The 17,661-nt window shown below is 40.8% G+C and overlaps 1 protein-coding gene across 3 annotated transcripts; it reads right to left on the reverse strand.

The window, feature by feature from the left end:
• Positions 1 to 2,963: 2,963 nt before the first annotated feature.
• Positions 2,964 to 16,983, reverse strand: TMEM9B (TMEM9 domain family member B). 3 transcript variants are annotated; one of them, XM_059931085.1, is made up of 7 exons: positions 16,535 to 16,625; positions 14,131 to 14,222; positions 11,743 to 11,827; positions 10,700 to 10,808; positions 8,456 to 8,590; positions 3,977 to 4,150; positions 2,964 to 3,490 (listed from the first exon to the last, which is right to left on the reverse strand). In XM_059931085.1, exons 2-6 carry the CDS (start codon positions 14,210 to 14,212, stop codon positions 3,995 to 3,997), a joined length of 567 nt encoding a protein of 188 aa, XP_059787068.1. In that variant the 5' UTR covers positions 14,213 to 14,222; positions 16,535 to 16,625; the 3' UTR covers positions 2,964 to 3,490; positions 3,977 to 3,994. The 3 variants fall into 3 exon arrangements, with proteins under 3 accessions (XP_059787068.1, XP_059787067.1, XP_059787069.1); XM_059931084.1 differs by lacking the exon at positions 11,743 to 11,827 and having other exon boundaries at positions 16,535 to 16,983; XM_059931086.1 differs by lacking the exons at positions 11,743 to 11,827; positions 14,131 to 14,222 and having other exon boundaries at positions 16,535 to 16,557.
• Between the last annotated feature and the right edge of the window lie 678 nt (positions 16,984 to 17,661).

Genomic DNA, 17,661 nt, shown 5'->3' on the forward strand with positions numbered 1-17,661 from the left:
GCTCATTTCTTTTTAGCACTGAATAATACTCCATTGTCTGAATACCATATGATATCACTTACATGTGGAATCTAAAATATGACACAAAGGAACTTATCTATGAAACAAACAGACATAGAGAACAAATTTGTTGTTGCCAAGGGGGAGGGGAGTGAGGGAGGGATGGATTGGGAGTTTGGGATTAGCAGATGGAAACTATTATATATAGAATGGATAAACAACAAGGTCCTACTGTATAGCACAAGGGACTATATTCAATATCCTGTGATAAACCATAATAGAAAAGAATATGAAAAAGAATACATACCTGAATCATTTTGCTGTTCAGTAGAAATTAACACAACATTGTAAATCAACTATACTTCAATAAAATAAATTTTAAAAAATATTCCATTGTCGGGATGTACCACAGTTTACTTATCTATTCACCTAGTAAAGGACTTCTTGATTGCTTCCAAGTTTTGGCAGTTATGAATAAAGCTGCTATAAACAGCCATGGGCAAGGTTTTCGTGTGGACATAAGATTTCAACTAACTCAGATATTAAATACCAAGGTGTGCAATTGCTGGATCACACAGTAAGTGTATGTTTAGTTTTGTAAGAAACTACCAAACTCTTTTCTAAAGTGGCCATACCATTTTTGCATTCTCACCAGCAATGAATGAGAGTTCCTGTTACTACACATCCACACCAGCATTTGGTGTTGTCAGTGTTCTGGATTTTGGGCATTCTAATAGGTGTGTAGTGGTATCTCATTGTTTTAATTTGCATTTCCCTGTGGACATATGATGTGGAGCATCTTTTCAAATACTTATCTGCCATCTGTATATCTTCTTTGGTGAGGTGTTTGTTCAGGTCTTTGCCCTATTTTAAAATCAAGTTGTTTGTCTTATTGTTGAGTTTTAAGACTTCTTTGTATATTTTGGAAAATAGTACTTTATCAAATATTTCCCCCCAGTCTGTGGCTTGTCTTCTTGTTCTCTTGACAGAGTCTTTCACCAGAAGTTTTTAATTTTAATGAAGTCCAGCTTATCAATGATTTCTTTCTTGATTCGTGCTTTTGATATTGAATCTGTCATCAGCAACCAAAGGTAATCTAGATTTTCTCCTATGTTGTCTTCTAGGAGTTTTGTAGTTTTTTGTTTTGCATTTAGGTCTATGATCCATTTCGAATTAATTTTTTGAAGGGTGTGAGGCCTGTGTCTAGCTTAATTTTTTTGCACTTGACTGTCCAGTTGTTCCAGCACCATTCACTGAAAAGACTTTTCTCCGTGTTCCCATTGTTCCTTTGTCAAAGATCAGTTAACTATATTTGTGTGCACCTATTTCTGGGCTTTCTATTCTGTTCTATTGATCTGTTTGTATTCTTTTGCCAGTGCCAGTGCCACACTGTCTTGAAAACAGGTAGTGTCAGTCTTCCCATTTTGTTCTTCTTCATTAACATTGTGCTGACTTTCTGAGTCTTTTGCTTCCTTAGAATCAGTTTGTTGATATCCACAAAAGAACTTGATGGGATTTTGATTGGGATTGTATTTTTTTTTTTTTTTTTCTGCATTGGGTCTTTGTTGCTGCACGCAGACTTTCTCTAGTTGCAGCGAGCAGGGGTTACTCTTTGTTGCACAGCACAGGCTTCTCATTGCAGTGGCTTCTCTTGTTGCAGCGCACGGGCTCTAGGGCGCGCAGGCTTCAGTAGTTGTGGCGCACGGGCTCAGTAGTTGTGGCTCGTGGGCTCTAGGGTGTGGGCTGAGTAGTCATGGCGCACAGGCTTAGTTGCTCTGCGGTATGTGGGATCTTCCCAGACCAGGGATCGAACCGTGTCCCCTGCATTGGCAGGCAGATTCTTAACAACTGCGCCACCAGGGAAGTCCGGGACTGAATTGAATCTATAGAGATCAAGTTGAGAAGAATTGACATCTTGATAATATTGTCTTCCTATCCATGGACATGGAATCTCTTATTTAGTTCTTTGATTTCTTTCATCAGTTTTGTAGTTTTCCTCATATACATTTTGTACATATTTTGTTAGACTTATACATATTTCATTTGGGGGGATACTTATGTAAATGGTAATTGTTTTTAATTTCACTTGTTCATTGTTATTATGTAGGGTAGCAATTGACTTTTGTATCTTAACCTTCTATCCTGCAACCTTGCTATAATCAAATCACTTATTAGTACCAGGTTTTTTTTTTAATTCTTTTGGATTTTCTTCATAGACAATCATGTCATCTGTGAACAATGACAGTCTTAACTTTTCTTTCCCAATCTGTATACCTTTTGTCTTATTGCATTAGCTAGGATTTACAGTATGATGTTGAAAAGGAGTGGTGAGGAAGAACATCCTTGTCTTGTTCTCCTCTATTCCTAGTTTACTGAGAGTTTTTGTCGTGAATGGGTGTTGGATTTTGTCAAATGCTCCTTTCTGCATCTATTGATAAGATCATGTCATTTTTCTTCTTGAGTGTGTTGATGTGATAGATTTCATTAATTTTCAAATGTTCAAACTGCCTTGCATACCTGGAATAAATTTCACTTCGTTGTAGTTGAACTTATATCTTTTAATACTAACAATAAAATCAATAAGTTTAGGTTAGATTTTGGGGTTTAAAAAAAGTGCTTTTCACCAACCAAAAAATGCATTAACGGCTCCTAAAATCTCATCCTTATGAAATTAATGTAGTTAAAAAATTTCTTAGAACACTCCTTCATGCATTTTAAATCCCTGTTTATCAAAATGATATCTGTATACTTTCAGAGGCCCATCTAAGTACCCATACATTCTCCCTCCCTCTCTCTCTACACACCCACACCCACACACAGATAATTTACTACCAGTGTTTTATGATTAGACTGGTATAAAACAATAGTCTTACAACAGGGTACAAATTGTCTTTGCATCTTCAAGGTCATCATACAGCAAAAGAGGGAGGAGAGAAAAGTTAGGAGACATAGATACACTGGTAGGTGTTTCAAAAATTATTTTTATTGTTACATTTCAAAGAGGACATAGGAAGAAAAAAGCCAGTTATCCAATAACTGCTATACCTTTCAGAGGGAGGCAACTGGAACTCCAGTACTAGTTCAAAGCTGTACACACTACAGCTCAAACAGCTGCCTCTCAACCTGACTGGGGATGCTGACAAATATGTGTATGTCATCAATCCAGGGAGGCTTGGGTTTAAAAGAAAATTTCTTTATTGCAAGTGTCCAAGTCCTTAGGATTCATCCTTAAAGAAGAAGAAGACGAGAAAGACCACACACGAAGACTATGTTTATTCATTAGAGTAAACTAGCAAACGGCCAGCTTGTTCTAGGATGCATTGCATCAGACATCACAGTACAGGAAGAAAATCTGCATCTTGTGAAGAGCCACCAGGCATTTCAGATCCAATTTACCATGAAGTGCAGCCACAGGCCAACCAGATGTCCAGATAATATAGTCAGTGCAAAATTCAAATAGGTAAGTCAGGGCTTTGATGAGGCTGGCAGACTGCAAAATATAAATGAAACTTGAAAATAAAAGGCAAAGTCTATTTACAACAGATTGTTTAGTAAAGTGACTTGAGAAAAGTTATGTTAAGCACTTCCCACATATCCCTCCCCTTCTCTGCCAAAAACAAAAACAAAAAACACCACACAAAAACCACCCCTGAAAATTATCTTGAAAACCAAACTAAAACTGTGTGGTAAAAAAGAGAGTGCTTTTTCCAGGTAAAGGACTTCAAGATAATTTACAGGCAGACATATTTTTATTAGTAAAAGTCACAAACAGGAAAAGGCTAATGTTGTTTGAGGCGTGTGCTTTAAAAAATGCCTCCATTAATACATTAACAAGAAAAGAAAATACCAAGCATGTTTTTGTTTCCAGTTTTGAATTTTCCAGCAAGAGTTAGTGAAATCAACAGGGCATTAAAACAAAACCCAGGAAAACTCAGTCAATATTTTCCCATTGTCTGCCTCATTTCTTTCTAGTCACCTTGAATTCGATTCCCAATTAGCTGAGGACAACATGACGGTCAAAGACGGATTTTCGCTGCTCTTGAACTTGAAGCTTCCAACGCTGCTGGGCATACTCTACCTTATTCAGCACATTGGCTCGACTGCGGGAGCGGGCCAGCACATCGTGGGCGTTTGCAAAAGGCTGGTGATCCTGAAAGTCCAGGAATGGAGAACATCAGACGGCATGGTCCGTGTAAAACACACACACACGATAGCAGTTATCCAGCCACGGAGATAGGAGCAGCTGGCCTTTTCAAACAGACCATCTAATTTGGCCAAGCACTCTTAGGCACTCAACTGCCAGAAGCAGGATGAACTCAACTACAGAAATAGTTGGTTCAAGTAAAATAAGCGATGAGGAGGTATTTGTGCAAAGTTCCCGTGAGTCACCATTTCCAAAGACATTCCCTTAAGAAGTAGGGATCAAGACAAAGACAGTGGTCATTTATGTTAGAGAGAAGCCCTTCTTGATGAGTGGTGGAAAGAAAATCTATTTTGCATGTTAATATCTACATGTTACAGATACAGAAAGTAGGGCTTTTCCTTGTTTTATTCGATACTATATAGCTAATCTGTGGCTGAGGAAACTCCTATCTTTTAATTTCCTGACTCCCATTATATTAGAATTGTTACTTGCCAGCTTGGGGCCACATTCTTCCTGGGAGATGAGTTGACTGCATCTTATCTTGGTTGGTTTCCATCTCTTCTTATGCCCTCAACACCTACATTTCCCCCCTTCCCCAATCTGTAATGAACAGAGACATAGCTCAAGTGCTACAATTACCCTCTAGTGCTAAGGACAGTAAGGAATTATCACTTCAGCGTTTCTATTTGGTAAAGACTTGAATCTTTCATTGCTGAGCACACAGTAGCTTCCATGTTAGCTGCTGCATTAGGAAAGAGGCCATTGAAGGGTCACCCAGGTATCTGTGTAGAAAACGAACCTATCCTGGTCAAAGTAAACCAACGCCACTGATGTTTGCAGTCATTACACAGGAAACCACCATGCTAATCTATCTATGAATGAGATATAAACACAGCTGCCTAAATGACAAAAGGCATTCAGTACTTATTTATTGCTTTTGTTTGCCTTTTCCTTGATCTCTTTTTCCTGAACCTGGGTTAGCAAAGCTCCTAAATGTTCCAACATAGGATACAAGTCACAAGTCAGACCTCTTAAACTTTGCCTCTCGGAAAGAAACAATATTGTTTTGCATGTTTGCAAAAGCTCTATTATATACCCAGGGCAGAAGTCAGCGTGTCTATGGAAAGCTATACATAACTGCGTAACTATATATATAAAACTATAACTAAACAGTGTTATAACACCTGGTCTTCTTTTTAGAGCAAGATATTTATATAATGTCGACATTTCAAAGACATCAAAGAGTTTTCTGTAAAGAATCTATCCCTGCCTTCTTTACCAAAATTGCTTCAACTTTTCACTTAATTTAGGTAATATCTTGTGCAAACCCCATTATTTTTTTTAACCTTACAAATGAAAATAATAAAAACAATTCCACAAAGTTCAAATGTTTCAAAGATGTAAGAAAGAACGTTAGGAAAAAGGAAGGTGGCTAATGTTGTTGGATTACTTTATTTCCCATGAGGAAATAAACCGATCCAAGGTCATCTAACAAATGAGCACAAGCACAAGTCTTAGCTCCCCTAAACTTGACTTGGTGTCACATTTTCTTAACACACTGATTTTGTTCAGGTAGATTAAAATGACACTATCCGAATATGGTGCTTCAGTGAACTTGTATATAAAACATTATTACCATTGGTTTGTTTTGACATAAACAAGACTGGGAAGAAGGATGTACTTTACCAGCAGAGTGTTTCTCAATTTCATAGTCTTGTTATCTACTCTTCAAGGTAGGGGGAGAAACACCTTCTTAAGGAACAAATTTAAAGGACTAAACAAACCAGTTAATCCTTTTGGTCTATTCTCCATCTATCAGAACAAGATTGAACTAGCTGCTCATAGTCATGGATGCCGGGAGAATGCAAATAGAGATTTACCCTTTATATATGTTTGTTCTTTTTACACCTGATAAAATTACAATAAATATAAAATATGTTTTAATGTAATGCTTTGATAATAGCAATGATGTGTCATGGATATATAATACAGTAAATATTGTGACTACTTGCAGTGAGCTTCTTAACTATTTGTGCTAACTCTCACTTGATTCAAAGTGCTCTACACTCAACAAAAATGGAAAAAATTAAAACAGAATTGAACTGAGAATTTAACAAAAGCATGTTTAAAGGCACATACAGAGTGAAGAACTCTCATCTTGGATTAGCAACAATTGTAGGAATTTAAATTGAACTTCTTTTTGAACAGAGTTGGTACCATAAATTCATACCTGTGTTTAGAAAACCTCTCTCTGCCCAGAATCAATTTAACAGATATCCAAAAGTCAGCCAGGCCTCTCAAGACAATGTTCTCATATGATCGACATGCTCACAGAATCAATCACTGGTGAACAAAATGGTTACTAAGCACATGGTCCCATCAAATGCCTTTCCTACATGTTTTTATCTACACATTTGTGCATCCATTTCTTTTATGTTCTGTGTATTACATTAATATTGTCTATCCCTAAAATCAGGAACCAGATATTTAATGCTATAAGGGATGTAGTTTAAGTCAGAGTTTCTGTCTCTGTGCCTATAATGAAACGGTTCAGGTGGCCTTTGATACATAACGTTTTCATATGTTACTAGTTCTCAACTGGGGGTGATTTTGACCCCCAGGAACATTTGACAACGTCTGTGGACATTTTTGATTGTCATGATTGGGATGAGGCTTCTAGTGGGCAGAGGTCAGGGATGCTATTAGAGATCATGCAGTGAACAGGACAGCCCCCTACAACAAACAATCATCTGACCCAAAATGTCAATGGGAAATGTTGTATGTGAATGAAAATTAACATGGGAATAGTATTTGAGACTCTAATCCTTCCTGATATGGAAAAGTTACTTGTTATGTGTTGGTTGAATTACTAAAGGAAGCAAGGGGAAAAGAGGCAAACAGAGGTATTTCTATGAAAGTTCTTCACAAAACAAAAATGAAATCTTGCTCAAATTAAGTTGAGTATTCAATATCGATATTCATGAGACAAGCAGGCTCTGTAATTATAACTTAAGCCATTCATTCAGGATCCCCTTTCTCATCTTTTACCAATGGGTCCACAAGCCATTCCAGAGTAAAAGGACTTTTTTTTTTTTTTTTTTTTTTTTTTTTTAAAGATTTATTTTTTTATTTTTATTTTTTTTTTTAAATTAATTTATTTTATTTTATTTATTTATTTTTTATTTATGGCTGTGTTGGGTGTCCGTTTCTGTGCGAGGGCTTTCTCTAGTTACGGCAAGTGGCGGCCACTCTTCATCGCGGTACGCGGGCCTCTCACTATCGCGGCCTCTCTTGTTGCGGAGCACAGGCTCCAGACGCGCAGGCTCAGTAGTTGTGGCTCACGGGCCTAGTTGCTCCGCGGCATGTGGGATCTTCCCAGACCAGGGCTCGAACCCGTGTCCCCTGCATTGGCAGGCAGATTCTCAACCACTGCGCCACCAGGGAAGCCCTAAAAGGACTTTTGACTGTGATTGGCAAGGCTTTATCCTGGCTTTGGCTTTTGGAATGGATTCTTGAAACTCTACTAAATTTTATTCACTTTAAGAAACATAGTTCAATAAAGTAATCCAAAATAAAAAGTAATTTCTAAAGAATATTATATATGTAATAATGAAATAGTGGAAAATTTGGAAACAAACCCAAACAGGATAATGACAAAACAAACAATATAATTCTCTAAGCCATACTGAATAACAAATTTGTGGACTATGTCAATTTCTCAAAAGTTTTGAGTGAAGTAATATTAATTATATATACAAATATGAATGTGTTTTAAAGATAGGAAGAGAATCAGGAGTGATGGTTTTATTTTTCTCTAAAGAGCACAGATTTTTTTAAAGAAGGAGGAAAATAGGAAATATAAAACATCAGCGGGTTATCAAGCTGTACTTCATTAAGTAAAGAACATTATGGTTTTCATGCTTCCCTTCACTAAAGCCTCTTTGCCTTTTAAAATATTTGGTGATGTTGACAGGGAAGGTGTTCAGGCAGGAGCCTAGGAAGAAGACTATCTCCGATGCTTTTCTCAATGTAAGCAGGAAAAGGCGATGAAAATTATGCCCTTGGTAGTGAAAGGCAAAGCCTTGTACAGCACACTCACCAAGGATCATCGGTCTAACCACCAAATTTATGGTTTACAGAGCAATTTCCTCATCAAGAGACATACACTAATATTAGAACTGTCTTTAGGTTCTCTAGTGGAGGATCTGCTCCAGATATGGACATCTATTATGTAACTACTCTTCACATGCACTCTATATCAGATGATGACAGAGACTGGCTTTGAATAGCTAGGGCATGCTAAGAACTTACCCCAACATCATCATCGCTCTGTATCAATTGTGAGTGTCCAAACAGGCGTCTCTTCAGTATGGGCTCAACCAGAGTAAGATATACCATGTACAGAAGCAGAAGGCCCAAAATGGAGAGATAAATTATAATGGTAACCTAAAAGAAATTGAAAATAAGTTATATCTCTGTTCAAGCCAAGAAATCTGAATTTTGTATAATAATGCTAAAGCCATAGTGAAGACTGATCTATCTGTTAAGCATATAGGATGTCTATACAAACCAGATTCCAACATAAGAAATAAACTCAACTCTTCACCAAAGTATTATTTATAGAAAAAAAGGAAAGAAAGCATTTTGCCTTTGGGATCTTCTCACGAGTCTTCAAATTCCACCTTCACCTACTGCTAATCATTTGCACCACTGCTAGCATAGTAGTTCTCTTTTTTCACCCTCAATACAGTGTCCTAGATTCAACAGCACTGCAGTCAAGACCACTTTCTGTTAGGATCCCTTACAGAAAATGTAATTCAGATGAATTTCAACAGCATACTGCTTTAGATCAATTTAGATACACAAAAATACATTTTAGGCACATGATTTTCTTGAGATCTTAATTCGTGCGGTGTCAAGCAGTACAGTGTGACACCTCCCACTAGAATGGCTACAGTTAAAGACAGTCAACACCAAATGTTAGCGAGGATGTACAGAAACTGAACCCTCATATGTTACTGGTGAGAATGTAAAATGGTACAACTACTTTAGAATACAACCTGGCAGTCTCTTAAAAAATTAAATATAAACTTACCTCTCTTAGGAATCTACCAGAGAGAAAGGAAAACATACAACCACACAAAGACATGTACGCAGATATTGATGACAGCATTATTCATAAGAGTAAAAGTAAAAATCTGGAAATAAATGTCCATCAACTGATGAATGGATAAACAAAATGTGGTATGTTCATGTAATAGAATGCTATTCAGTAATAAGAAGGAATTAAGTACTGATACATGCTACAACATGAAGAGGCCTCAAAAACATTATGCTGTGTGAAAGAAACCAGTCACAGAAGACCACATATTTTATGATTCCATTTATATGAAATGTCCAGATCCGGAGACACACAAAGCAGAATAGTGATTGTCTAGGGCTGGGGGTAGGAATGGGATTAACTATAAATGGTTATGAGGGATCTTTTTGGGGTGATGGGAATGTTCTAAGACTGGATTTTATTTTTTAAATTTTTTTTTAGAAAGTCATCAGGGCCAATACCCAAAGTATTTATTTATTTTTATCTTTTGGCCACGGGGCATGTGGGATCTTAGTTCCCCAACCAGGGATTGAACCCGTGCCCCCTGCATTGGAAGTGCGGAGTCTTAACCACTGGACCACCAGGGAAGTCCCTAAAACTGGATTGTAAAAATTGGTTTTAAATTTGCTAAAATTTATAAAATTGTACACTTATAATGAGTGACATTTGGGGTATGGAAATTATACATAAAAATTTTGTTAAAAAATAAAAAAGTACAGTGATGATTTCTCTATGGGACAGTACCCTGCTGGAGCAGGAGCTCTCCTGCAGGGTCAATCACAACAGGAATCTTTGTAACTGGTATAGCTGACCACCCCAGATTCCCCTAAGGTATTTTTTTTGGGGGGGGGAACAGGAATGGGGACCTCCATATAAAAAAATTGGGGAAAAGAACTATGAGCCACCATAATAAAGTAATTGAACTCATTAGAGGTCCAAATTGTGATGAGAGTGATCTACATTCCATTTCCTATAAAAGATAAAGAAAGGAAATCTTAAAATCTAGAAGTGATGTTTTCTAGGATAGAGTAGTCACTCTATATATAACTTTTTCTAAGGGTTGAGAGGGCAGGAAGAAGAAGGTCTAATCATCCTGCTTTCTCACTAATCTTTGGCATACGTGGCCCGCAGAGAAGCTGGAATGTCTTTCTGGGAAATGCAAATTACACTCAGGGCTTTTTTTGTGCCATTTCACATATCACATCTATCTAAGGTATCCTAATTAAGGCACAAGGCATCTATCTCTACGAGGCAGGCGGAGAGCAGGTCCATTGATCCTTTCAGGGTGCGGGCTGGGGATGAGAAAGGAGGAGGTAAGAGGGTGCTTGGAAGAGGATGGAAGAGCAATAGTTTAGGTAACTAAATAGAATTCAAATGTCCAAAATTTTCTTTCTTGTCTAGATACCATCAAAAACTGTTCCAGAAGCAGAAAAGATGGATTATTGTTTTTTTACCTTGATCGTAACAGAACTTCTCTCCTCATATTTGCATTCACAGCGTAGACAGTATGCTTCTACATCAGGCCCCCGCACAGGCATGGGGTCCACAACATGAAGGCAATCACTGAAAAAACAAAGATAAAATACTGCCTAAACCTAGCTGGATTTTCTACTTGCACTGATCAAACCTTTCCTGAAATCCAGAATAATCACTGAACTTTCCCAATGAAAGAATGAATATAAGGAACAAATAATCAGTAAGGGAAGGGAAATCATTTCCTCTCTCAATATTAGCAATTTGGTAAGCTTTAACAGTCTAAGAGACCATAAAGACACATATGTAGCAGCTATTTTCAAAAGTGCTATTTATAGTTAAAAATGCACTTGAAAAATCCCAAATGGGACTGAAAACTACTTAGCAGATCAAGTCATATTAGACTTGTTCATTTAGCAAGTAAAACTGCTTTAAATGATTTAAAGTGACCTGGAGCATTATTCAAATATGAGATTACCTCTTTTATGAATTAACTAATATCATCTAAACTGCCACAGTGTGGTATATGAATGGCTAATCCTAACAGTTGGTAAATTATGAAACTCTGAAAGCTGAACACCAGAGTAAGAAACAGTTACTTTTCTTAATGAGCAAAAGTCTATTTAAAAAGCATGGAGAAGTAGGATTAGGACAACAAAAATATTTTAAAATGAAAACACTACCTGGCAACAGTACCTAAAAATAGTAAAAGGCTGAATGTTTTTGTGGTTGGATGTTTATTTTCTCCCCATTTTCCAGGTCACTTATTTATGGCTTATGAAAAAGCAAGCCTATCCAAAAAACCTTTTTCCCAGAAATCTGTCAAGTCTAGGAAATAACTAAATTCTTACTCTCCCCAGCTATTAAGAGCCCACTACCCTGATCACCTTCAGCAAAGGCAGGCAAAGCTTTGCTGTCCTCCTGCTGGCTGCTGGGCAGTTTCCCTCCCTCTTGTCCTCTCTCCCTTAGGCATGGCTGGCTGCCTCAAGAACTCTACCACAGCATCCTGTCTCACTCCACCCACCTTCTTGAGGGCATCCAATGCTCCAGGCTGATTCTTTCCCTTTGCCCTATCAGAACGTACTTTTTTGTGTTCTGTTCCCTCTGAGCTGTGGCATAAGAAAGAAAACCCAAAATGGCATAAATGATCAAAGTTCAGTCAGTTTTCCTTAACAGGTAATTTAATTTTAACAAAGGTAGTAATGAAAAAATAAGTCTCAACTGGCAGAATTTCAAATAAGAGTAAGGTCCCACAACTCACACCATACAAGTGTGTGATATTTGTTCCAAATGTACAAAAGACCAGTAATGTATCCAGCTGGATACAGGCATAAAATAGGCAGAGGAAACTAAATCTCACTGCAGGGGTATCTAGCTCATAATCATAGAGGTCATCCAGCCCAGCACTCTCGGAGAGGTCACCTCTACAGGTCACAGAGTAAATTAATAGCTAAAAGGACCAGAATCCAGGGCTCCTGCCTCCTAGGACAGCCCCCCTGTATCTCTCTGAACCTCAGGAAAATGAGACTTATCTCCTACTTAGTTTTCTATTTCAGCTTCAGAAGCCTTAGTAACAATACTTAAGAATTACTTGGGAATCTAAGTGTTGAGTATTTCTTTGGAAGTACAAATACAGTTTAATAACAAGGAGATTTTCAGTGCTGTGCAGGATGGGAGAGGAACCAGGAAGGTTGGTTCTGGCTGGCCACTCAGTGTAAACGCAGAACCCAGACACAGAACACAACCACTTCAGGAACTAGGCGACACCTCCCCCTAGTGCCAAAAGGAGGACATTATCAGCTTCAAATCACACCTCAAACACAAACCAGAGAACTCAAATTTTTCTTAAGTTAGACAGTATAGGTCAATGAAGAATTAAAGCTAACAACTGGACAAAATGGAGAGGCCAGGAGGTAAAAATATATATAGGGTCAGATAAGATATTGGAAGCCTCGGAAAGCCATAACATCTTGATTAGTCATAACATGCCTACCCTTCTAAAGCCAGTTAAAAAACTTTCAGTGACATCTGTGAACCTATCCGTAGTAAAAGGCCAAGCTGCAGGAAGGAAGCAAGGGAGAGAGGGAAGAAAAATTCCAAAGCAAGGCTTGTTTTCAACTGTTTATTTTCAAAGCTCCCTATTTTCACCAATAACCAGGGATAAATGATATACGGTTCTCTGTGAACCTGGAGAAACAAAAAGTCAGTGAAAAGATTAGTGCTAAACACTTGAATAGTGAGTTCATTTGCCACTCAAGTAACAGGCATCATATTCTATTACTGATAATAGAATAAACTGATTGTAAGTGCTCAATATATTTGGGAAATTTATAGGAATAACTTATTTGAGTTTTCTTTTCATATAAAGTAACTTCCTGATATGAAACCTAGAAGAATAGCTAAATCACTTTGTAGTATGAGACAATTTAAAGTAGAACACAAAAGCTCACAAGAAGTTCTCAAGAATACACTTACCACATGTCGGATTGAACCTAAATGCACATCATGGGAAGAACAGACAACGACATCAGAAAAGCTAAACATGCTCAAAGCCTGCCTTTTCTTACTCAAAGTCAGCTTGGAATATTGTAACAGAATGAATTTAATTCGGCTTTCAAACTTTCAGGGCTATTTAGCTGTGAAATAGGGTACATGTGAAAGTACGGAACATTTGGAGCTATTTTTATTCTAGGCCTATCCTGGCAATCTTCCATTATAAACCATAAAACGTCCCAGTCCGGGGTAAGGAGCCCACCTATCCTGCTACAAAACCACTGCTTCCCAATCATTTTATGGCACATGTAGAAAAAGCTATTATTTGTAAGGTCCACTGGGATAAATAGAGAAGGCTGCTGGTGGCTAGCTAGTCAGGATCCCAGTCATCACAGGCCTGCCTGATTATATGCCAAGGGCTGAAGGGATCAATGACTTGGCACACCTATAACCTATTAATGGCACACCAATTGGTAAACTCTGATATCCATGGCTCATTCCCATTCCTTCCTGAGCCTTTTGACACTTTTAAACATAGTCTCCTATATCTGACAATATATCATCAAAACCTACAAATTGTAAAAACTCTGACCCAGGTAAATGAGGCTTGCTTACCTTCCACTGAGAAGCAAGAGGGAGGACCAAAATTTAAGGGGACACAGAAGGGTAGCTATGGGTAGTTTGGGTGCCACAAACTCAGCCCCATCCCAATGTAAAAGCCTCCCTGCCTGGGGATTCTGGCTACATTCCTTTAGGCCTACATCATGCACTCAGGGCCTTACTCTCACTTTTTCAAATAGAAATGGAATTCAACACTTTTGCTTAAAGAGAAAACAATACATTGGATGAATATCCAGGGCTAACAGTGACAACCAAAGAAAGAAATTTGACAGGTAATTCAGTAATCCAGAATACTTACCAGTCTTTTTGGGATATGTTCTTATTATAAATACGCCCAGAATTATCTTTATAGGGAGGACAGATACATTTACATCGGACATCCTCAGAATTCTATAACCAAAATAGAAACTTGTTGACAGTTTATCATCAATATTTTTAAAACCTGCAACTTACACATTTTGCTAAGCATCCCCTGCCAAGTATTCTAAAACCATTCATTTAAAATTTTAAATAACTTTGAGAGATACACGTTTTTAAAAGCCATTGGTAATGTTAATGAATGATTATATACTACATAAAATTATTTTGAAATAACATCTAGTATCTGTGACTTGTTAATCACATTTTTGTGTCACATGACAATCAAACTGTGCTAATGTTATCACCATCTACCTGCCAGTAGAAAGACGAGGTAGACAGACAGCTGTGCCTGCAGATAAGAACGCTGATTACAGAAGGATGGGGAAATATCAAACTAAAAATTACTCACAAATCACAATTCTTCTTACTCACCATCCTTCCACCCTTTGGTAGAAAGGTATTGATATGGATAAAATGGGTTGGGCCAGAGTCCTATAGAAGGGATGAAGTTTTGGAGGCACTCAGCTACAATTAGAAAGGAAGTACTGGGTTGGCCCAAAAGTTCGTTTGGTTTAAAGTAAAAATAAAAGACACATTCTTCATTTTCACAGAGAACTTTATTGAACGTGTTCACTAACCGAACGAACATTTTGGCCAACCCAATACATAAGGGAAGTAGTGTGAGTGCAGCTGAGATCAGTTTGGTCTACCCTTCCCAGGAAACTTTGCTTCTAATCCCTGGGAGACAGAGAGGACAACTACTGATAAAGCAAGTTTCAAGAAGTGGAGGAAGGGGTGACTAAATTTATGAATAGAGGGAGAAGGAGATCCTTCCCCAGCAAAGGGGAATCTAATCTGATAAGGCAGCAGCTCATTAGTCTCCAGAGGACCAGGTCCAAAGCTCCTATATATGGTGGTATATCTGGCAGAGTTGGTAATTCATTTACTCATTGAGCAACTACTTAGTGAGCATGTGTCCTGTGCCAGGACTTGTGTGCAATGAGGTGGATTCAGATAAGCGTGAGACATGGTTCCTGCCCATAATTAGGACATGCCCAAGTAAAGGAGACTGACAAGTACATGGTTACAATATACCACTTAGAGTGATCACAGAAGATATGCAGAGGGTGCCAGCAGTGTTTTGAAAGTCAGGAGACTTGCTGCTGTCCCTGTTTCTGAAGGGAAGTAGGGAAGATTTCAAAAAGAACCCTTGACCTAAACAACAAGGATCTATTGTATAGCACAGGGAACTATACTCAATATCTTGTAATAACCTATAATGGAAAAGAATCTGAATTACTTTGCTGTACACTTGAAACTAACACAGCATTGTAAATTAACTACATACTTCAATAAAAAAAGAACCCCTGACCAAAACCCCCCTGATATGTATACTTGTCACCCATCTTTCCCAGCCCCTATATTTAAAGGTATTATAGAGTAAAGCTCCAATTTAAAAAAGAAAAATGTCATTCTGTTTTCCCATCACATTAATGTGCAGGCCATCTGTTCTCCCTAGTAATGAGGTAGTTCATCAAGGACAGGTCTGGAGGGTATGGGCACGAAGGGGACTAGATAGCAGCATGAGGCGGACCAGAAGGGCCAAGAAATGGAGCAGGGGAGAAGGCCACAACCTCACCTCTCCTGTAGTTTGGATCCTCCCTTACCCACTAAATTATCAAGAAGAGAGAAGGCAAGAAAGGGGCCAGGAGGTCCTGGAGGGAGCCAGGTGAGGATATGAGGCTGGTGAGAGAGACTCCTGTAGGTCGTATTGAGAAGGAAGGCTGCCAGGAGAAGCAAGTTCCCACAGTGGGAAGGGAATCTGTTCAGGGGTGAGTTGAGAGGAGTTAGTTCCTAAGAGGGAAGACAGCTGTGAGATGCGGGCTTCCTATCATTTTGGCCTGGGGAATTGGGGCAGTGGTCTGTGAAGCCGGTGGAGGGCGGCGGTGACTGTCAGAGCTCAAGCGTATAAAGTTAGTTAAAGGCTCTTAGAGTTGGAAAAGCTGTCAAGTTTGGGGGCGGTGCTGTCGGGGCTGGGAAGGGAAATTCAAGGAGGCGGAGATGCTGTCCCGACTCTGGGCGCCGTCAGGGCCGGGTGGAGCTGGGGCGGGGTGTCAGCTCCGGGGGTGGGAGGGGTGCGGGCGGGAACCGTCAGACAGCTGGAGCGGGAGGGCTGGACTGCTCCCTGGCCGTCGGGAGGGTTCCGGGTGGTAGTCGGCCAGGGCTGAGAAGCTAGGGGTCGGGCTGTCAGGGCTGGGAGAGGACTTGGGTGGGACGCAGGTGGACAAGGCCGGAGGCAGGGGAGGAGCTCCGGTCTGGGGTGAGCGCTGGGCGGGACTCACCTTGGCGGCGTCCGACAGCTGCACTAGCAGCAGCACCGAGAGCGCCAGGCAGGACAGGCTGAGCATGGAGCCGAGACGAAGGAGGCCGGCCCACAGGGTCGCCATCGCTGCCAGGGCCAGCAGTCCCCACAGCCGGAGCCCCCGAGACCTGCTCTCGGTCGGGCTCCGGCTCGGGCTCCGGCTCCTCAGCCCGCACTTCCGTCTGGGCGCTCGCGTCACGGGCCGCGCCGGGTCAGCTACGAAAAGCATTCGCCCCGGAAACGGTTCCCGGTGCGAAGGCCGGGAGGCTGCGCTGTGCCCCAGGAGCAAAGGCGGCCTCTCGGGGGCGCAGCGTGGGTCCGGCGGAGCTTCGAGGTGATAGGCCATCTTTCCCCGGCACCGAGGCTGCGGGGCTGTGGGCCGCCAGTGCACTAGCAGGTCCTCCCGCCCAGGGAGACCCCCACCCACCCACCCCGCAGCAAGCCCGGGCTGTCAGCGTGGGGGGGGGGCAGGGCCCGAGCGACCCCTGCGAGGCCGGAGCAGTTCGTTGCCGGACCCAGAGTGAGCCTAATAAGCCCCGGAATTGCTGAGAGGCGGCCCGTCCCGGCCGGCGCCGGCGGGGCGGGTGCGAGGCGTGGGGACAGGTATGGGGCTGGCCGAGCCATCGCTTTCCGGGAAGCCCACCCCCAGTCAGAGGGTCGAGAGGTCCTCTCTGGCGCTTTGGGTACTGACCTGCGGCCCACTCGCATCCCGGACCCCACTCCCCGCGAAGTTGCTAACAGTCTGTGAGCTGCCTCCTTGGGTGTGGCCTCCGTGTGGGGCTCCCCGCTTGCCTCTCACTGGGGGGCTGACCGCCTAAGCCCAGCCTGCCGCCAGGAACTGGAAAACAGCGGAGGGGCTGGGCCAGGCCAGGCTCCGGAAGGTGTGGAGTTGGCGAGAGAACCGCCCTAGTAGCCTCCTCCGTCCAGGATTCCATAACGTGGGGGCTCGCGGCGCTACAATCCTATTCAGGGTGGCTGGTCCCCTAAGTCAGAAGTCGGGGAGGGCTGACCCATCCTTCCCAGAGCGGGTCATCCTGAAGCGTAATTTAGGAGAACCTTGGAGACGGCACAGTGTCTCCAATTAAAATATTTTTCAGTTAGTAGGGA

This window comes from Balaenoptera ricei, chromosome 8, assembly GCF_028023285.1.
Source record: "Balaenoptera ricei isolate mBalRic1 chromosome 8, mBalRic1.hap2, whole genome shotgun sequence".
Lineage (NCBI taxonomy): Eukaryota > Metazoa > Chordata > Mammalia > Artiodactyla > Balaenopteridae > Balaenoptera > Balaenoptera ricei.